Source organism: Hemiscyllium ocellatum, chromosome 7 (genome assembly GCF_020745735.1).
Source record: "Hemiscyllium ocellatum isolate sHemOce1 chromosome 7, sHemOce1.pat.X.cur, whole genome shotgun sequence".
In the NCBI taxonomy this organism is placed as follows: domain Eukaryota; kingdom Metazoa; phylum Chordata; class Chondrichthyes; order Orectolobiformes; family Hemiscylliidae; genus Hemiscyllium; species Hemiscyllium ocellatum.
In genome coordinates this window covers 84,761,514-84,784,269 of record NC_083407.1, presented here as the reverse complement: position 1 = coordinate 84,784,269, position 22,756 = coordinate 84,761,514, and the positions used below count along the sequence as shown (strand labels likewise).

General features: G+C 41.3%; 1 protein-coding gene across 2 annotated transcripts in view; it reads left to right on the top strand.

Annotated features, from left to right (window-relative positions):
- Nucleotides 1-1,812: 1,812 nt before the first annotated feature.
- Nucleotides 1,813-22,756, top strand: part of rftn2 (raftlin family member 2) — a 68,112-nt gene continuing 47,168 nt past the window's right edge. For both annotated transcript variants that reach the window (XM_060828017.1, XM_060828018.1), the window contains exons 1-2: nt 1,813-1,880; nt 2,304-2,453. In XM_060828017.1, the coding sequence (XP_060684000.1) occupies nt 2,312-2,453 (142 nt within the window). In that variant the 5' untranslated portion in view covers nt 1,813-1,880; nt 2,304-2,311. The remainder of the gene's footprint in view (nt 1,881-2,303; nt 2,454-22,756) is intronic.

Below are 22,756 nucleotides of genomic sequence, written 5' to 3'. Positions count from 1 at the left end.
GGGAGCATTTCTGCACCTAACATCTGCTATGAGGAGGTGCCTGGCCACTATCTCCTTAACTTCAGATTGTGAAGTTGCCTTCCCACAGTGAATTATCCAGGTGGGGGCAACCGTAATCATTTTTTTATTTCAAAAGTGTACTTTATTCATAAAAATATCTTTATATACATAGTCACTAAAACAATTCAGTTCTGTACAGTAACATTTGAAGAAACAAACAAATATTGGAGTTTGATGCTATCCAGCAAACAAAGCATTTCTTAATTTTACAAGACTATATTTACATACATTTGAGGCAGCGGGGGGGGGGGGGGTTCTGATAATTGAAACTGCCCCCAACCTGCTTTTTTAAAATTTCAAAAATGTACTTTATTCACAAAACATCTCTTTGTATATGTACATTGTCACAAATGCAGTTCATGTCTGTACAGTTACATATCAAGTAAAAAAAATCAAAACGTTGGACTTAGCCTCTATTCAAAAACCTCCCATATACATAAAATACTAATATTTACTTACATTTGAGACACTGGGATGGTTCAATAACTAACAGAACCCCATTTGTCTTCAGGAAGATTTGGCAGTGACTGCCCCAAGCTTTAGTGCATCCTTCAGCACATAGTCCTGGACCTTGCAACATGCCAGTCTGCAACACTCAGTCAGGTCAGGCAGCATCCAAGGAGCAGGAAAAATCTACGTTTCGGGCAAAAGCCCTTCATCAGGACTTTTGCCCGAAACGTCGATTTTTCCTGCTCCTTAGATGCTGCCTGACCTGCTGTGCTTTTCCAGCACTGCTCTAATCTTGATACTGATCTCCAACATTGGCAGTACCCACTTGCGCCTAACAGTCAGTCAGGGTCAACTCCTTTATCTGGAAGACCAGCAAGTTTCAAGCCAACCAAAGAATGTCTTTCACTGAATTGATGGTCCTCCAGACGCATTTAATGTGTGTCTCAGTGTGCATCCTGGGGGAACAAACCATAGAGCATTGAGCACAAAGCCCCTGACCTGCTTACTACAGCCATATACAGAAATTGTTTCCTGGAGTACTTTGCTACAGTACTGATCATAGGACAGTCTTCCCAGACTGCATCATATTGATGCTGTCTTTGGAAAAATTCTTTCCAACTGCTTCACTGCAAAGGTGGTGCAGTACACTTTCTAGGATAATAAATACTGATTCTATATCTATGACAAATATAAAAATAGTGTATTATACATATTTATATTGTAATTATATGCATACACTGCTGATCCTTTTAATTTCAAAGCTATTTTCAAAATCTTACCACTGCACACCAGGAATAATGCTAATAACTGAAGAATTGCGTCAACATGCAATTTTATTCACACTATAATTTCCTGATTGATGAAAAGTGCAAAGCCAATATAAGTATTGTAAATCTTCATGGTTATTATTGTAAAAATTAAATTCATCCCAACGTCATCTCAAAATATTTTATGATTGTTTAGTTTAATCTATCAAATCCACTTTTTTAAGTTTAACCAGTAAGATCGTAATGTGAAACTCAAATAAAACTATTATAACATTTTCTTTCTATTTTAAAGAGTTTTATCAGCTTATTCTTATCATATATGTCAAATTTGTTGCCTTAAACAAACTCTTGGTTTGATGTAGTTTTCCGAGTATCCAGGAACTGTGCTTCAAACATGCAAATGAATGGTTTCAACAGAATCTAAATCTCTCAGTGTGTTAACCATTCCTCTCAGATGCCAGAAACAGTTTCCTCTCAGGGATTTTACTTCCTTTCTGGAAATGATTTTAGTCTACAACCATTTTGGAACTTTCTACTTCAGAGTTTCCATCTGCTATTTGGACAGCCATCTGACTGCTTCCAGAGCGTTTCTTCACATCGCAGGTAATTTCATCCAAGTTTAATTCTTGCCTTTTGTTTACTTGCTAATTACCCAGTTTAAGTCTGTAGGGGGACAGAAAGCTTGTGTCCATTATTATATTAACAAGGGCCTTAGTGCAGACTGACGTGGCACGAACGGCTGTGATAAAGTGGAGTTCTGTATGTGCAGTATTAGTAGTTGTTGCTAACTTTTAACTCCATGCTGCACGCAGGCTTTCTGCTGCAAATGCAGGAAAAAAGCAAATGAATGACATATGGTTTTAAAACCATATGTAAAGGAACAGCTCTCCTGTTTTTGAGAGTTTAGGGGCCCAGTTTGACTTTTAACTGACTTCAGGATTTATGGAGGCCAGAAGGCATAACAGAAATTATAACTACCTTTTGTTGAAATCAGTCAGACTCATGAATAGCGCTGACTATTTGCAGATTCTGCCATGGGTTGTGGGCTACGAAAGCTGGAAGAGTCTGATGATAGTAGCCCTGGCAAAATATTTTCTACTCTGAAGAGACCACAAGTAGAAACAAAGACTGATGTTTCATATGAATACCTTTTGCTGGATTTTACTTTGGATATTGGTGAGTCTCATTTGCTTCCCTGCTTTTTCTGTTCAAAACTGTCTTGTTGATTAATAGTACAGTTGAAAGGTCTGCTTGTACTTACTTTGATTAAAAAGCAGACAAATGTTTAAGCAGTTGTTTATACATATCACAAATTAGCCAATTATGTAGTTGTTCACTATTAACACTCCAAAAGAGTGAGAAAATCAATTGGGACTGAAGTTGTTTCAGTTAAACAAAGCAACTTCAGAACTGGTTCTAACAGCAACCATATATTGCAATTTCATAAGTGACACTTCACACATGTCATAAATTTTAAAATTTGTGTATGTGTGTATGTCAATATTTTTCTGTTCACAATGCTGCAGCCTCTCTCCTGTGTGTAAGGTTTAAAGTTAGCACTCTCAACTTAAGCTGGGTTGTTTGCTGTACCAAAGCAAATAAACATGCCCAGCTGGCAGTATTATGGAAACAGAGCATCCAGTGTTCATTTGGAAGTTCAAATTCTGATAAGGAGCTGAAACAGTGAACTCATAATTCTCTGAAAACTTTCCTGTCAATCAACAATAAAACCACCTCAACCTATGTAATCAGACTCTTATTATTTTCGTTCAAGTAATAACTGTATATTGTTTTATTAGCCAGTGTTTTATGATTAAAGTCTCTAGAATGAAAATTGTTTTTTAGGTGTTTTTGTCAACTTTAATATATTCCCAATCTCCTCTCCTCCCCTCCCCTACTGCTCCTTTCTAAACACATTCCTCCTGTGCTGATCTATTGTTTCATAGAAACCAGATGTCACATTGACTATTTTTCACAGGTGAACTTATGAGTGACTGACTCCATTCCTTTCAGCCATTAATATCAAACTAATTTTACAGACCATCCATATATAAAAGCACTTTGTAACATAGGGCCACTGTAATAAATAGAAACAAACTCCTGGAATTTCCTGTGAAGAACACTATAAATAATTGATTCAATACCACTGAATTCCTGGCCAGTGAAATTGGGGCCAGTTAATGAAGACAAAGCAGAAACTGTATTTAGAGGCCAAGATGGCTTAGAGATGGATGTTTTACCTCTGAAAACTTAAGGGAGGAAAGTTTATGCAGCAGAGGAGTCGTACATCTGATCCCAACTTTCGGATCCAGTGCAGGCTAGATGCTTGTCACACCTTTCTAATGAAGACATGGTGTGGGTTATTCCCCTTCACTGTTGAAGTGTTTTGTGACAGTGAGGGAGAGTCATGTTGTAGAGTGGTGGTGCCAAAAGCCCTGAGCATGGGCTGAAGAGCAGGTAAAGCTGGAAGCCCTGAGAGTAGACTGAAGAAATGTGGAGCCAGAAACCATGAGGAACAGCACAGCAACAGCAAAAATCTGAAGCCGTCACTTGGGACATTCTGGATAACACACAACCAATCTGAGTGGACAAATTCCCTTTGTAGGCTAGGTGTCAAACTAACTATCCTTGTACGTTTGAGAAAACCAGCAGTGGAAGTGCTACGAGTGTGCCAGCTTTAAACTTTGTTCTTTCACTACATTTCAAATTCAAATGTACCCAAAACCATGTTGTGAAGAGTGGGAACTGTAAGAAAAAGAGAAAGGTTTGAGATGACTAACCATTGCTTCTGCTGAGAGCGTGACATTTCTGTTCCCAAGGCCCAACAGCCAAGTCTGCACCATGATTGATTTGAGATTAGGAGTTGAGTTCTGGATTGTTTCTCTTGTGTGTCTAGAATGTTACATCACTGTTGTGCATTGTGAAAAGTTTAGTTCTGCAACTAACACTTGAATATACTTACAGGTTAGATGCCAGTGGAATAAAAGAGTGCCATCAGGAGTTTTCAGGTGTTCTGCGTGTTGTAATCTTGTGATGCATTTTGATGTTGGGAGTGAAATTCCACAGAACAGGTACCAAGAAATTTTCTTGTAGATTGGCCAATCAGGTTCAGGTCACTGCTGACGTTGTTCAACTTCATAAGTAATGCTTACTGTTTGACAGATGAGTGAAAGAAGTGTTTGATGGAGCTGGAGCAGGTTTTGGAGGAGCTGAACCTGGCTATCCCCATGAGGGAGTCCAAGGTATTGCCAATCTCTTCAGGAGGACAGGCAACAGAGAAGGAAATCTGGACAGATTTGGAGGGAATACAGAAATATCAAATGACCCTTTGGCCAAAGACTGGATCAAGGATGTGCAGATGGTCATGGCAGAAAAGGTTGCTGGTAATGTTCTTGACGGAGCATATATTCAGAATAGTTTACAGAGATGTCTGGGGAAGAGAGTTCAATGTCTAAAGGAGATCCTGACAGCAGTAGTCCGTCATAGCTGCAGCAGAAATTCTATGGGAATAAATAGTCTAAAGATGAAGATGTGGTCTGCCTATCCTTTGAGTTTGTTGACTTGTTCAACTGAATCATTCTCATAGATCTCTCTCTCTTTCAAATAGTTAGAAACACACAGCTGGAAAGTCACCAATCTGAATCAGAGAGGCATGAAAACATCCAGATAGATTTGAATTCAGTTAATACGAACCAGCCCCAACTGTGCTTCAATGTCCATGACCAGATTACCAGGATCATGGTGGAAGAACGCTATCTGGGAAGTATCTGTCAATGTTGATGGGGGAATTTGCACACCTTGCCAAAGAGACAGGCAGAGCAAATTGCAATACATCAAGATCCAATCTTATCTGCATGCAGGCCTCAAGGCTGATCACATTTAAAGCATACTTCCAAGTGGTGCTGGTATTGCAAAAGTATTGACCATTTTAATTAAGGCTGTGTTCAGTAATCTGAAAACCCAGAGCCAGCAGGAATCAATACTCCATCAAATGTAACTGCAATGCCTTCCCACACAAAATGAGAGTCAGGCACAATAAAAGTCATAGAAATGCTGATGCACTCAGCTAGATGAAAGGGAACATGAAAGGGATCACCTGGTAGTCTCCCAGGCATCAGAGGCTTTGTCTGCTACTTGCAAAATTGCAGCAGATGTGAGAAGAAACCCCTAATTGACTGCATTTGTAGCTTAATTGCATTTTCAACAGAAGTTCTACAACTTTCCTACTGCTGTTAGAATAACGAGGTAATAACCTCTTGCACCTTCCCATACTATTTTACCAATCTTCCCATTTCCAGTTCATTCCCAAGTTCCCCATAAATCTCTTAAGTAAATTCGGTAATCAGTTTTGCATTCCATGGTCTTACATTTTCTGCACACTCCCTCCACCCCGCCAAGGGATCATTAATTAACCACTGGGTCACAAATGGCAATGGGTGGGAAGGTCAAATGTAGATCTTCATATGCAGCATTTAATTATAGTGAAAGCAGTCAGATAGCAGAATCTTTTGGGAAAATTCTACTCCACCTAAATAATCTGCCTTCTCATCTCTTGAAACACAACATTCCTCTCTGTATATCTCATTCTAGACCCTTCATGCATATACCAAATCATCCGCCGACTTTTCTGCCACCTCCAAAAAGACCCCACCACCAGGGATATATTTCCCTCCCCACCCCTTTCCGCCTTCCGCAAAGACTGTTCCCTCCGTGACTACCTGGTCAGGTCCACACCCCCCTACAACCCACCCTCCAATCCTGGCACCTTCCCCTACCACCACAGGAACTGCAAAACCTGCACCCACACCTCCTCCATCACCTCCATCCAAGGCCCTAAAGGAGCTTTCCACATCCATCAAAGTTTTACCTGCACATCCACTAATATCATTTATTGTATCCGTTGCTCCCAATGCGGTCTCCTCTACATTGGGGAGACTGGACGCCTCCTAGCAGAGAGCTTTAGGGAACATCTCCAGGATACCCGCACCAATCAACCACACCGCCCTGTGGCCCAACATTTCAAATCCCCCTCCCACTCTTCCGAGGACATGGAGGTCCTGGACATCCTTCACCGCCGCTCCCTCACCACCAGACGCCTGCAGGAAGAATGCCTCATCTTCTGCCTCGGAACACTTCAACCCCAGCCACCAATGTGGACTTCCACAGTTTCCTCATTTCCCCTTCCCCCACCTCACCCTCGTTCCAAACTTCCAGCTCAGCATTGTCCCCATGACTTGTCCTACCTGCCTATCTTCTTTTCCACCTATCCACTCCACCCTCCCTCCTGCCTCCGACCTATCACCTTCACCCCCTTCCCCATTCACCTATTGTACTCTATGCTACTTTCTCCCCACCCCCACCCTCCTTTAGCTTATCTCTCCACGCTTCAGGCTCTCCGCCTTTATTCCTGACGTAGGGCTTTTGCCCGAAACGTCAATTTTACTGCTCCTCGGATGCTGCCTGAACTGCTGTGCTTTTCCAGCATCACTAATCCAGAATCTAGTTTCCAGCATGTGTAGTCATTGTTTTTACCTACCTTTAATCACTGACAAGTTGGTGTCAAACTGCTCATCTCTATTTCTTCACAAATTTGGAGACCTTTATCAAATAATCTGTTAATCTTCTCTGTATTATCAAATAATCTGTTAATCTTCTCTGTGTTATCAAAAGCAACTCCATCTTTTATCTCAGTTTGTATTTTTATCTTTTCACAAATGGCTGCATTTGCGGAGAATCCTTTGAAGTATTGTAATGAGGTTAATGAATGATAAGAGAACATAGACAGATTTACAAACTTAAAAATCACACAACACCAGGTTATAGTCCAACAGGTTTATTTGGAAGCACTAGTTTTCAACTGGTTGCAGAATCTCCACAACCACCTAATGAAGGAGCAGTGCTCCGAAAGCTAGTGCTTCCAAATAAACCTGTTGGACTATAACCTGGGGTTGTGTGATTTTTTAAGTTGTCCACCTCAGTTCAACTCCGGCACTTCCAAATCAGAGACAGATTTGTGGAATAGGCCAACAAACTGCAGATTAAATTTGATTCTGAGAAGTGTGAAATGATTCTGTTTGGTAGGAAAAAGTGAGAGGCAAATTGGTATAATTTTAAACAGGATGGAGGAAAGTGATTGAGAGATATATATGCACAAATTATTGCAGGTGGGATGCCAGATTGAGAAAACAGTCAATAAATAACACATATGAAGTCCTTGGCTTTCCAAATACAAGCAGAGTGTACAAAGGCAAGAAAGCAATAAAATGTGTAAAATGTAAAACAATGGTTCAGTAAGGTACTGTTTCAAGTTTTTGACCCCACACATTAGAAAAGATGTAGAGATATTAGAAAGAATTCATGAGATAGTTCCAAGAATGACAAATTTCAGGTGCATGATGAAGCTGAATCTGATCTTTTTGCATAAGAAAAGATTAACAGGAGATTTAATAGCATTATTGAAAATTATGAGAAGTCTGGAAGAAGAAAGAGCAAAAACTGTTGGAAGGATCCAGAGGACACCAACTTAAGGTGATTGACAAAATAAGCATCAGCAAAATAAAGGTAAACATCCTGATGCAATTAAGCTCTAGAAGGCACTACTTGAGAGTGTATTGGAGGGAAACTCAATCAAGGCTTTCAGGATATAATTAGATAATTACCTGAAGAGAAAGAAGTGTAACGCTATGTAGAAAAGGAAGTGAAATGGAATGAGCTGAGTTGCTTTTGCAAAAAGCTGGCATGAATATGACAGACTGAATGGCCACTTTCTGTCCTCAACCATTTTATTGTTTAATGTTTATTGGGTATTTTATCCTGCAGCAAACAGTCTAACAATTCATGCATCTTTTTGACACAAGGCTGGCCAAATGTGAATGTGAATAAGGAGGAACCAATATTTATTTCCTACAATTTACTCTTTAAGAACAATTTATTCTTTAAGTGCAGTTTAAGAACATTCTTTCCTGAACTATGGTGTATCACTGAGACAAATTCAGTTTAAAACTACTTCTCTTGACTATTCATGATATGGAGGTGTCAGTGTTGGACTGGAGTGTACAAAGTGATTACCTGATGAAGGAGCAGTACTCCGAAAGCTAGTGCTTCCATATAAACCTGTTGGACTATAACCTGATATTGTGTGATTTTCACTTGAGTATGTTGACATTGGTTGACACTTGCCATTTATTTCTCTTAACTGCCTTTTCTAATCTTCTCTAGTTCCTTTCCCGTTTTTTGTGGTTTTGGTACTTTGATTAAGACTTAGGAAAATTTCAATTTTAAAGAGTTATTTGGAAGGAAGAAAAAGGAGAACCAATATAACTAAATTGTTTAATTTTAACAGGTGGCCCTGTTGGTCCATTTGTGTATGCATAAGTTGATTGATGTATTAAAATGCATGCAAGGTACTGAGCTTATAAATATAGGAGAAAATATAAGACAAGGACATTATGCTTAAACCTTTATAAATCATCATTTAGACCTCACCTGACATCATTTTGTATTCAGAATAGCTTGATTCCAGAAGGATGTCAAGGCTTTGGAGAGGATTGTACAATTTGATGAAGGCCTCTTAGAAGCAACAATCCAAATCAAATGCAAAGTATGTTTAGAATAAAACAAATAATAAATTGTTCAAGTGTTTACTCAACCTCTACTTATTTATAGACTCCAGTAATTCCTTCACATCAAATGATTGATTAACGGATTCGTAAGTCCATGGTTTCCATTGCTAAACTTTATTAAATAGCAGAGTGACATGCATACTTCTCCAGTCGAAGGAATAGTTCCAGAATCCTTTGGAGGATTATTATTGGGGCACTTATAATCTTCATTGCTACTTCTGTTAAAACCCTAAAATGGAAACTTGCTGGTATTTCGAATTTAGATTACTTACAGTGTGGAAACAGGCCCTTTGGCCCAACAAGTCCACACAGACTCTCCAAAGAGCAACCCACCCAGACCCATTCCTCTACATTTACCCCTTCACCTAACACTACGGGCAATTTAGCATGGCCAATTTACCTAACCTGCACATTTTTGGCCTGTGGGAGGAAACGGAGCACCTGGAGGAAACCCACACAGACATGGGGAGACTGTGCAAACTCCACACAGACAGTTGCCTGAGGCAGGAAATGAACCCAGGTCTCCGGCGCTGTGAGGCAGCAGTGCTAACCACTCTGCCATCCATTTGTTGCTCTTTAAAACCATTAATTTCTCCATTACAGTTTTTTGTATTTTTTCATGGGATGTGAATATCATTGCCAAGGCCAAAGCTTGTTGTCCATACCTAACTGCTTGCTACACCATGTCAGAGGACAATTAAGAGTCAACCATATTGCTGTGAGTCTGAAGTCCCATGTAGGCCAGGTCACCTAAGGACATTAGTGAACAAGATGGCTTTTCACAACAATATGATAGCTTTAGGGTTACTATTAATTAGACTCACTTGTACTTCCACTTTATTTTATTGAATGTAAATTCGAACAGTTGTGTTAGAATTAGAACCTATGCCTTCAGAGCATTAGCCTGTGTCTCTGGATTTCTAATCTAAAACATTACCTCTAAGCTATAAAGTTAAACAAAGCAAATTGGCTACGATGGATTAGAAGGTAATGTTGAAGTGTTTGATGATAGATTGGGTAGGCCAACCTTTGAACAACTAAAACATAGTATACAACAAAAATACAATCCTTAAATGAGAAAATACCCAGGAAGGAAAGTGTTCCAACTGCGGCTGACCAACAAAATCAAGGATTGTCTTTGATTAGAAGAAAACTGACATGAATTGAGAATTGACTTTGAAGAATACATGACATTTTTAAAATCACAGGAAGCTAGATGGTATATTGTTCTGTCAGTTGCTCATGGTATTAGCACAATAGACAGTGATGACCTAAGTTCCAGAAACCAAAATAGAGTCATAGAGATGTACAGCATGGAAACAGACCCTTCGGTCCAATTCGTCCATGCTGACCAGATATCCCAACCCAATCCAGTCCCACCTGCCAGCACTCGGCCCATATTCCTCCAAACCCTTCCTATTCATATACCCATTCAGATGCCTTTTAAATGTTGCAATTGTACCAGCCTCCACCGCTTCCTCTGGCAGCTCATTCCATACCACCCTCTGTGTGAAAACATTGCCCCTTAGGTCCCTTTTATATCTTTTCCCTCTCACCCTAAACTTATGCTCTCTAGTTCTGGACTCCCGCACCCCAGGGAAAAGACTTTGTCTATTTATCCTATCCATGCCCCTCAATTTTGTAAACCTCTATAAGGCCATCCCTTAGCCTCCAAAACTCCAGGGAAAACAGCCCCAGCCTGTTCAGCCTCTCCCTGTAGCTCAAATCCTCTAACCCTGGCAACATCCTTGTAAATCTTCTCTGAACCCTTCCAGGTTTCACAACATCTTTCCAATAGGAAGAAGACCAGAATTGCACACAGTATTCCAACAGTGGCCTAACCAGTGTCCTGTACAGTTGCAACATGACCTCCCAACTCCTGTACTCAATATTCTGACCAATAAAAGAAAGCATACCAAACACCTTCTTCACTATCCTATCTACCTGTGGCTCCACTTTCAAGGAGCTATGAACCTGCACTCCAAGGTCTCTTTGTTCAGCAACACTCCCTAGGACCTTACCATTAAGTGTATAGGTCCTTCTGAGATTTGCTTTCCCAAAATGCAGCATTATCTGAATTAAACTCTATCTGCCATGTCTCAGCCCACTGGCCCATCTGATCAAGATCCTGTTGTAATTGGAGGTAACTTTCTTCACTGTCCACTACATCTCAAATTTTGGTGTCATCTGCAATCTTACTAACTATACGTCCTACATTCACATTCAAATCATTTATATAAATGACGAAAAGTAGTGGACCCAGCACCGATCCTTGTGGCACTCCACTGGTCACAGGCCTCCAGTCTGAAAAGCAACCCTCCACCACCAGTTGTGTTTCCAAATGGCTAGTTCTCCCTGTTTTCCATGACTTTTAACTTGCTAACCGGTCTTCCATGGGGAACGTTGTCGAACGCCTTACTGAAGTCCTTATAGATCGCATCTGCCGCTCTGTCCTCATCAATCATCTTTTTTACTTTTTCAAAAGCCTCAATCAAGTTGTGAGACATGATTTCCCATGCACAAAGCCATGTTGACAATCCCTAATCAGTCCTCGCCTTTCCAAATGTATGTACATTCTGTCCCTCAGGACTCCCTCCAACAACTTGCTCACTACAAACGTCAGGCTCACCGGACTGTAGTTCCCTGGCTTGTTCTTACCACCTTTCTTAAACAGTGGCACCACGTTAGCCAACCTCTAGTCTTACGACACCTCACGGGTGACTATCGATGATACAAGCAACTCAGTAAAAGGCCCAGCAATTACTTCCCTAGCTTCCCACAGAGTTCTTGGGTACACCATGGGCGGCACGGTGGCACAGTGGTTAGCACTGCTGCCTCACAGCGCCTGAGACCCGAGTTCAATTCCCGACTTAGGCGACTGACTGTGTGGAGTTTGCACGTTCTCCCCGTGTCTGCGTGGGTTTCCTCCGGGTGCTCCGGTTTCCTCCCACATCACCAAAGATGTGCGGGTCAGGTGAATTGGCCATGCTAAATTGCCCGTAGTGTTAGGTAAGGGGTAAATGTAGGGATATGGGTGGGTTGCGCTTCAGCGGGTCGGTGTGGACTTGTTGGGCCGAAGGGCCTGTTTCCACACTGTAAGTAATCTAATCTAAAAACCTGATCAGATCCTGGGGGTTTAGCCACCTTTATCCGTTTCAAGACATCCAGCACTTCCTCCTCTGTAATATGGACATTTTCAAGATGCCACCATCTATTTCCCTACATTCTATATCTTTCATGTCCTTTTCCACAGTAAATACTGATGCAAAATATTCGTTTAATATCTCCCCTATCTCCTGTGGCTCCACACACAGGCTGCCTTGCTGATCTTTGAGAGGTCCTATTCTCTCTCTAGTTAACCTTTTCTCCTTAATGTATTTGTAAAAACCCTTTAGATTCTCCTTAACTCTATTTGCCAAAGCTATCTCATGTCCCCTTTTTGCCCTTCTGATTTCCCTTTTAAGTATACTCCTACTTCCTTTATACTCTTCTAAGGATTCACTCGATCTATCTTGTCTATACCTAACATATGCTTCCTTCTTTTTCTTAACCAAACCCTCAATTTCTTTAGTTATCCAGCATTCCCTATACCTACCAGCCTTTCCTTTCACCCGAACAGGAATATACTTTCTCTGGACTCTCATGAACACATTTCTGAAGGCTTCCCATTTTTTAGCTATCCCTTTACCTTTGAACATCTTCCCCCAATCACTTTTGGAAGTTATTGCCTAATGTCGTCAAAATTGGCTTTCCTCCAAGTTAGAACTGGTCTATCCTTTTCCATCACTATTTTAAAACTAATAGAATTATGGTCATTGGCTGTCCCACTGACACCTCAGTCACCTGCCATGCCTTAATTCCCACAAGTAAGTCAAGTTTTGCACCTTCTCTAGTGGGTACATACTGAATCAGAAACCTTTCTTGTACCCACTTAACAAATTCCTCTCCATCTAAACCTTTAACACTATGGCAGTCCCAGTTTATGTTTGAAAAGCTAAAATCCCCGACCATTACCATCCTATTATTCTTACAGATAATGACGTCTCCTTACAAATTTGTTTCTCAATTTCCCTTTATTAGGGAGTCTATAATACAATTCCAATAAGTTGATCATCCCTTTATTATTTCTCAGTTCCACCCAAATAACTTGCCTGGATGTATTTCTGGGAATATCCTCCCTCAGTACAGCTGTAATGCTATCCCTTATCAAAAATGTCACTCCCCCTCCTCTCTTTCCTCCCTTTCAGTCCTTCTTGTAGCATTTGTATCCTAGAACATTAAGCTGCCAGTCCTGTCCATCCTTGAGCCATATTTCTGTAATTGCCATGATATCCCTGAAATAATCTGCCTTCCCTGTTAGGCCTCTTGCATTGAAATAAATGCTGTTTAATTATCAGTTCTACCTTGTTCTCTGCTTTGTCCCTGCCTGCCCTAATTGTTTGACTCACCTTTGTTCTCAACTGTACAAGTCTCAGATTGATCTCTTTCCTCCCTATGTCCCTGAGTCTCACGTTACCCCACCCCCAACCTTACTCATTTAAACCTTCCCGAACAGCTCTAGAAATTCTCCCTGACAGTATATTAGTCCCCTTCCAATTTAGATGCAATCTATCTTTCTTGTAAAGGTCACTTCTACCCCAAAAGAGATTCTAATGATCCAAAAATGTGAATCCTTCTCCCATACACCAGCTCCTTAGCTATGCATTCATCTGCTCTATCCTCCTATTCCTGCCCTCACTAGCTCGTAGCACCGGGAGTAATCCAGATATCACTACTCTTGAGGATCTCCTTTTTAAATTCCTGCCTAACTCTCTGTAATCTCCTTTCGGAATCTCTACCTTTTCCTTTTCTATGTCATTGCTTCCAATGTGTACAATGACCTCCTCCTTGAGAACATTCTGCACCCTCTCTGAGACATCCTTGACCCTAGCACCAGGGAAGCAACACATAATTCTGATTTTTCGCTGCTGGCCACAGAAGCATCTGTGTGTACTTCAGACCTGAGAGTTCCCACACAATTGATCTCTTGGAACCCTACGTACCCCTCATTGCACTAGAGCCTGACTCAATATCAGAAACTTGGCTGTTCGTGCTAAGTTCCCCGATGATCCACCACCCACTATATTTTCCAAATAGCATACTTGTTTGAAATGGGGATAACCATAGAAGACTCCTGAACTACCTGCCTACCTCTCTTACCTTTCCTGGAGTTAACCCATCTATGTGACTGTATCTGCGACTTTTCTCCCTTCTTATAACTGCCATCCGTCACATCTCCTTGCTCTTGTAAATTCCTCATTGCCTCTAACTGTCTTTCCAACAGATGCATTCAATCTGATAGGATTCACAACCAGCAGCATTTGTTGTCGATATAATCCTCAGTAACCCGTAAACTCTACCGATACTCCCACATCTGACAAGAAGAGCATATCTCTCTAATGAAGGCCACTTTTGCTTCTTTCAATCTACACACCCAGAAAATAGCACTGTCTTATTCCTCTACAAACACTGCTCCAGATTAAATTAATACTTATGGCTTACATTTTAAGTTTAATCAAAAGACATATCTCAATAAAACATATAATCAAGAAAGAACCCACTCTGCTCACTACTGCAGGCTCACCATAAGGCCGCACTTAAAATATCCACTTATCTGTTTCTGTGCTGTTATCAATCCCAAACAGGTTCCTCCAAGATCAGTTGTGAATTGTACTGTTTGCTAATTTTCCCAGACGCACTCCAATGTCTGCAATACATGAATTTAAATAGCAAAGGCAGTAGCTGTGCAGGTTCACTGCTGTATCAGTTAGCAATGTGGGTTTCTTTCTCTCTCTGTCTCTCCTGCACTGACCTCACCATGTGCTTCCTTGACTGTTCCTCTCCCTTTTAGAAGTGCTGTTGTTTTGACTTTTTTTTCTCTCCAGAGTTCCAAAACAATGCAACACCATACAAAACAGTAATTGCTGCTCCTGGAATTTGAAGAAATCACCTCCAACACCTAAAATGCCTCAAAAAAGGAACAGCTGTTACAGCCAGAAATTTTTCCCGTCCTCCATCTTGGATTTGTCGAAGAATTTCAGTAGCGATGACAAATTATAAAGGCAAGAAGTCAAGTGTGAGAGTGATGTGCAGGCCCCAGAATAGTAACCACATCATATAATGTAGTATAAAGAAAGAAATAATGGAAGCTTGTCAGAAAAGTGTGGAATAGTCTTTGGGCATTTTAATTTGCATTGAGACTAAAAAAAAAATCAGATGAGCAAAGGTAGCCTGGATGAGGAGTTCATAGAATGTATTCAGAATAGTGTCTTAGAACAGCACATTGCGACCATGACAAAGGGCAAATTATGCCAGATTTCGCATTGTGCAATATAATAGAGTTAATTATTGATCTCGAGTGTGATATGATCTCATTATACAAGGAATGTTTCTTGAGCTTGCAACGATCAAAATATGATTGAACCTTACATTCAATTTGACAAAGGATTGAATCCAAGAATAAGATTTTCAACTTAAATTATGGCAATTATGGGACATAGAAGCAGGGAGGGCTGGTAAATGAGGTTTGCACACTATAGATATATTCCAACAAGAAAGCAAAATTCTGAGGTGAGAACCCACATAATTATGCAAAGGTGGGTGAAAGGTTAGAAGAAAAGAATACAGAATACAGCAAAGCTTGACTAAAAATATGATGAGAGGACAGTTGGAGTACAAGAGAAAACTGCATAGAAGTATGAAAACATAGCCAGAACTTCTGTTAATCTTCAAAATTAAAATGTGCTAACAAATGGAGGATTATTCCAATAGAAAGTGAGTTTGGAGAATTATTAATGAAAAATGAGATGGCAGATGAATTGAACAAGTACTTTACATTGGTTTTCACTATAGAGAATACAAATAACGTCTCAGAAATCATTGAAAATCAGAAAATGGCAATGAGGAAGAAACTCACAATGGAAGTGACCAAATAAGTTGTTGGAAGTTTTGGGATGATAGAACTTCATGCTAGGATCATGAAAGAAGTGGCTAGCAAAATAGTTGAAGCATTGGTTTCAATTTTCCAAAACTCTGTTGATTTGGGGAAGACTCCGTTAACATGGAAAATAGCAATATAACTCCTTTATTCAAAAAGGGATGGAGCCAGTTTCCTTAACATCTGTCATTGTGAACATGTTAGAAGCAATTATGAGAGAAGATTTTTATAGGAGAAACTCCAGGTCATCAGGCAGAAACAACATGGTTTTGTGATAAGGAAATCATGTTTAACCTATTTATTGAAATTCTTTGAGGAATTAATATGTGCTGTGGATAAATGGAAGCTGGTAGATGTGCTCGTATTTCCATAGGTGTTTGATAAACTGTTACAAAAATTATTATGGCAAAAAATACAGGTTAACATATTGGCATGGAAAGAAGATTGTCTAACTGACAGGAAACAGAGATTTAGTATAATTGGGTCATTTTCAGGTTGGTAAGATGTAATAAAAAAGGTGCCGCAGGGGTCAGTGCTGTAGCTTCATCTTTTTATAATTTATATAAATGACTTTGATGAAAACGTTGAAGGTATTATTACTAAATTTACTGATGATACAGTGATGGATAGGAAATCAAGTTGTGATGAGGACATACAGAAGCTACAAAGGGATATAGATAGGTTAAGTGAATTGGCAAAGCTCTGACGAGTGGAGTAAGACATGGAAAATATGAAGTTGTCTATGAAAAAGAAGCATATCATCTAAATAATAGGAGACCACAAAAATCTGAGATGCAGAGAGATCTGGATGTCCTAGTGCATGAATCACACAATGTTAGTTTACAGATATAGCAAATAATTAGGAAAATGTCATGAAACCAGCTGATGATAATACTGGACAAAGCAGAACCCAGTTTGAAACCTGGCTTGGTAGACCATAAATATTACTTATGCAATTAGTTAAGTAGTGTTCAGGTACTGAACAGATTCCCAAGAATCGGCCAATGTCCTTTTAGTAAAAGAACATCAAAGTTCATTACCCACAAAAAGAAATTAAAGCTAGAAATATTGGATAATAAAGCATGACCTTATCGTAAATCATAAATAGAAATACAGTCATAGAGATGTACAGCACAGAAATAGACAGAAATTCGACCATGCCAACCAGATATCCTAGTCCCACTTTGCCAACACTTAGCCCATATCCCTCTAACGCCTTCCTATTCATTTACCCATCCAGCTGCCTTCTAAATGTTGTAATTGTACCAGCCTCCATCACTTCCTCTGGCAACTCATCCCATACAAGCACCACTCTTTGTGTGAAAAAGTTGCACTTTAGGTCCCGTTTAAATTTCTCCCCTCTCAACCTAAACCTATGCTCACTCGTTCTGGACTCCCTCACCCCAGAAAAGTGATCTTGTCTATTTATCCTATCAATGCTCCTCATGATTTAATAAATCTCTATAGGATCACCCCTCAAGTCTCTCTAACTCCAGGGAAAATAGCCTCAATCTATTCAGCCTCTCCCTATAGCTCAAATCCTCCAACCCCTGGCAAGATCGTTGTAAATCTTTTCTGAACCCTTTCAAATTACACAACATCCTTCCAATACGAGATCAGAATTGCATGCAATATTCCAAAAGTGGTCTAACCAATGTCCTGTTCAGCCATGGCATGCCTCCCAACTCCTGTACTCAATACTCTGACCAATACAGGAAAGCATACTAAAAGCCTTCTTCACTATCTTATCTACCTGCAACTCCACTTTCAAGAAACTATGAACCTGTTCTTCAAGGTGTCTTTGTTCAGCAACACTCCCCAGGACCTTCCCATTAAGTGTATAAGTCCTGCTTTGATTTGCCTTTCCAAAATGCAGCATCTCGCATTTATCTAAATTAAACTCCACCTGCCACTCCTCAGCCCATTGGCCCATCTGATCAAGATCCTGTTATAATCTGAGGTAACCCTCTTCGCTGTCCACGACACCTCCAATTTTGGTGTCATCTGCAAACTTACTAACTATACCTCCTATGTTCACATCAAAATAATTTATATAAATGACGAGATCCATGCTGTACATCTCTATGACAACAAGTAGTGGACCCAGCACCAATCCTTGTAGCACTCTACTTGTAACACACCTCCAGTCTGAAAAGCAACCCATCACCACCACCCTCTGTCTTCTATCTTTGAGTCTGTTCTACATCCAAATGGCTAGTTCTCCCTGTATTCCATGTGATCTAACCTTGCTAACCAGTTTCCCATGAGGAACCTTGTTGAATGCCTTACTGAAGTCCATATAGATCATGTCCACCATTCTGCCTTCATCAATTCTCTTCATTACTTCTTCAAAAAACTGAAGCTTGTGAGACAAGGTTTCCCACGCACAAAGCCGTGCTGACTATCTCTCATCATTTGGATTCAGAGCTGGCTCAAAGGTAGAAGACAGAGGGTCGTGGTGGAGGGTTGTTTTTCAGACTGAAGGCCTGTGACCAGTGGAGTGCCACAAGGATCCATTTTCATCATTTATATAAATGATTCGGATGTGAGCATAAGAGGCACAGTTAGTAAGTTTGCAGAAGATATCAAAATTGGAAGTCTAGTGGATAGCGAAGAAGGTTACCTCAATTATAACGGGATCTTGATCAGATGGGCCAATGGACTGAGGAGTGGCAGATGGAGTTTCATTTAGATAAATGTGAGATGCTGCATCTTGGGAAAGCAAATCTTAGCAAGACTTATACACTTAATGGTAAGTTGCTCGAGAGTGTTGCTGAACAAAGAGACCTTGGAGTGCAGGTTCATAGCTCCTTCAAAGTGGAGTCGTAGGTATATAGGATAGTGAAGAAGGCGTTTGGTATGCTTTCCGTTGTTGGTCAGAGTATTGAGTACAGGAATTGGGAAGTCATGTTGTGGCTGTCCAGGCCACTTTTGGAGTATTGCGTGCTATTCTGGTCTCCTTCCTATCAGAAGGATGTTGTGAAACTTGAAAGGGTTCAGAAAGGATTTACTCAGATGCAAAAGGAAATGCAAAACTTGCGCCACACCTCCTCCCTTACCTCTCTCCAAGGCCCCAAGGGATCCTTCCATATCCGCCACAAATTCACCTGCACCTCCACACACATCATCTATTGCATCCGCTGCACCCGATGTGGCCTCCTCTATATTGGGGAGACGGGCCGCCTACTTGCAGAACGCTTCACGGAACACCTCTGGGACACCCGGACCAACCAACCCAACCACCCCGTGGCTCAACACTTTAACTCTCCCTCCCACTCCACCAAGGACATGCAGGTCCTTGGACTCCTCCATCGCCAGAACATAACAACACGACAGTTGGAGGAAGAGCGCCTCATCTTCCGCCTGGGAACCCTCCAACCACAAGGGATGAACTCATATTTCTCCAGTTTCCTAATTTCCCCTCCCCCCACCTTATCTCAGTCGATTCCCTCAAACTCAGCACTGCCTTCCTAACCTGCAATTTTCTTCCTGACCTCTCCGCCCCACCCCACTCCGGCCTATCACCCTCACCTTGACCTCCTTCCACCTATCATATCTCCATCGCCCCTCCCCCAAGTCCCTCCTCCCTACCTTTTATCTTAGCCTGCTGGACACACTTTCCTCATTCCTGATGAAGGGCTTTTGCCCGAAACGTCGAATTTCCTGTTCCTTGGATACTGCCTGACCTGCTGCGCTTTAACCAGCAACACATTTTCAGCTCTGATCTCCAGCATCTGCAGACCTCACTTTTTACTCCGATATTGCCAGGGTTGAAGGATTTGAGCTATGGGGAGAGGTTGAATAGATTTGGGCTGTTTTCCCTTGAGTGTTGGAGGCTGAGGGATGACCTTATAGAGGTTTAGAAAATCATGAGGGGCATGGATAGGATAAATAGACAAGGTCTTTTCACTGGGCTGGGATAGACCAGAACTAGAGAGGTTTAGGGTGAGAGGGGAAAGATATAAAGAGACCTTAATGGCAACTTCTTCGTGCAGAGGGTGGTGCGTGTGTGGAATGGGCTGCCAGAGGAAGTGGTGGAGGCTGGTACAATTGCAACATTTAAAAGGCATCTGGATGGGTATATGAATGGGTTTGGAGGGATATGGGCAGGTGGGACTAGATTGGATTGGGATATCTGATCAGCATAGACGAGTTGGACCGAAGGTTCTGTTTCCGTGCTGTACATCTCTATGTTGAGTGTTTCCTTTCAATTTCTGCATATTGACCAGATATTATTCTCTCCATCCATCTTTGAACCATACAGAAACAGACTGATAACAGCACATCTGTTGGTATGAATCTTCTGAACTGAACCTGCTTCTGTCCTCTCCATTTGTTTGTTTCTGGGTTGTAAATTTTAACTTGGTAGATAATTCATTCATTTTCTCACCATGTAGCTTGTCTGCTTCTTGAGCTTACACCTCATGGTTTGTTTGAAACACTGTTTCTTCCAACTGCTAAAAAAGCTGTCTGATTCTTAAAAGAAAGTCACCTTTACACAACTGAAAACCAAAAATGTATTTACAGGGGTGGCATAGTGGCTCAGTTGTTAGCACTGCTGCCTCACAGCACCAGGGTCCTAGCTTCGATTCCAGCCTTGGGTGACTGTCTATGTGGAGTTTGTATATTCTCCCTGTGTCTGCGTGGGTTTCCTCCGGGTGCTCCAGTTTCCTCTCACAGTCCCAAAGATGTGCAGGTCAGGAAAATTGGTCACGCTAAATTGCCCGATGCATTAGTCAGAGAATGGGTCTGGGTGGGTTACTCTTCGGAGGGTTGGTATGAACTTGTTGGGCCAAAGGGCCTGTTTCCACACTGTAGGGAATCTAATCTACTTTACAATTCAAGTTCCTAATTAATAATGATATATTATAAACCTTTAGCAAATCTCCCTGCAGAAAAGAAATGAAAGGTATATTTAAGAAGTATGTTTATTTTGTGTCAAAATTTCCTCATCACTGTTTCTGTTTTACATTGGAAGTCATAATATATTTATATAATATACACAATATAGAATACACTAATATTCTACAAAAGACCATTTTGCTTACAAATTTGCATTTCTCCACATTTGTTCTTTACAAAGCCTCGGTATTGTTTCTCCCTGACACATCAATGCAGAGTTGTTGTATTACAAAATTCAAAATGTTGTAGAGCTAACATTAGGCTGAGTCTCCTCACTGTTGAATATTTCTGTTGAGACAGGCTAAGAGCAACAGTTAACTATTTTGCTGTATCTCCATACCAACAGAAACCCAACCAGTCAGCAACCTCTTCTCATGTTATATATTTTGGTGTCTCTTTTTTCAAGTCTGCTTCTTGTGTCCCAGTCTAATGAGTCCCAGAACCACTCACTACTCACCAGATATCCTCTGGAAGATAGTTGTGCAACTGGATGAGTACTGGCACTCTGAAACTCCCCTGCTTACTCAAGGGTATTTCCAGAAGTTGTCAGAGAACTGAAAGGTGATGCTGCAAATCTCCATCGGTAACCTGGAGGACCTTATCAAGGGGTGAGGCAAAGGAAAGGACTGATAGAGGAGGTCACGCCACCAGACCGTGGCAACCTGGTCTGGTCGTCACCCAGGTCAGTGCCATCTTTACAATGTGGTGAGACAGCTAACAGTGCCATAAAAAGGTCAGTGACCTTCTGCCAGGGTAAGAACCCCACTCTTCTCTTTGTTATCGAATGCTGACTCTATCTCTACTACTACACCCGCTCCCACCAAGGCTCATGCTTTGCTATTTTCATTATTATATTCAACATCGTCCCACATCCGTTGTCATGCATTTGCTCACCTCTTTGCCTTCCAAAGTTCCCATATCACTAATACTGCATGGCCTCTGCCTAGCCTATTTAGTTACTAGGACACCTGACCACCTTTCCACCCACTTTCACCTCACTTAGTTCCTCCCTTTCTCTTATTATAGGAGATAACAGCCCATAATAGAGTCGAAAGAGCCTGGACAGTTGAAGGTTTTTGCAGGCTTACATTAGATCCTCACCCCCTTACGAGAAGAAGATCCTAGCCTTTGCAGGAGCAGACTGGGACCGCTCCTGGAGGGAAGCCAAAACATCCATATCTTGCCAACTCAGTTAAACACTGGAAATAGCATAGCAACCGTGCTGTCAGTGTCATTCATTACACAGCATTGGGCAGAACAACTATTGAGTCGAGAGTGTGGTGCTAGAAAAGCACAGCAGGTCAGGCAGCATCTGAGGAGGAGGAGAATCGATGTTTTGGGCATAAGCCCTTTATCAGGAATGCCCGAAACGTCAATTTTCCTGCACCTCGGACACTGCATGACCTGCTATGCTTTTCCAGCAGCACACTCGCAACTCTGATCTCCAACATCTGCAGCCCTCACTTTCTACTGTCTTGCAGATATAGCCAGCATGCCCACCATCTCCAGATGGCTATAGAAATCATCTCCTTGACCTTTGAGGACGAGAGTACTTAGACTGGGGAAAAGCATCTTCAAGACAGCCTCCTGCACCCCCACCAGCTCAGATACACATTGTTGAGTTAGAATGTTTCATGGAATGGGCAAGTGTGCAGCCACATAGGTAAAAACAAGGATTGCAGATGCTGCAAGGGAGAAAGTAGCATAGAGTACAATAGGTGAATGGTGGTGGGCTTGGAGGTGATAGTTCAGAGAGGAGGGTGGGGGAAGGTAGCAAAGAGTAAAATGGGTGAATGGGGGTGGGGATGAAGATGATAGGTCAGAGAGGAGGGTGGAGTGGATAGGTGGAAAGGAAGTTAGGCAGGTAGACAGGTCATGAGGGCAGTGCTGAACTGGAAGGTTGGAGCTGGGGTGAGGTGGGGGAAGGGGAAATGAGGAAACTGGTGAAATCCACATTAATGCCCTGGGTTGAAGTGTTC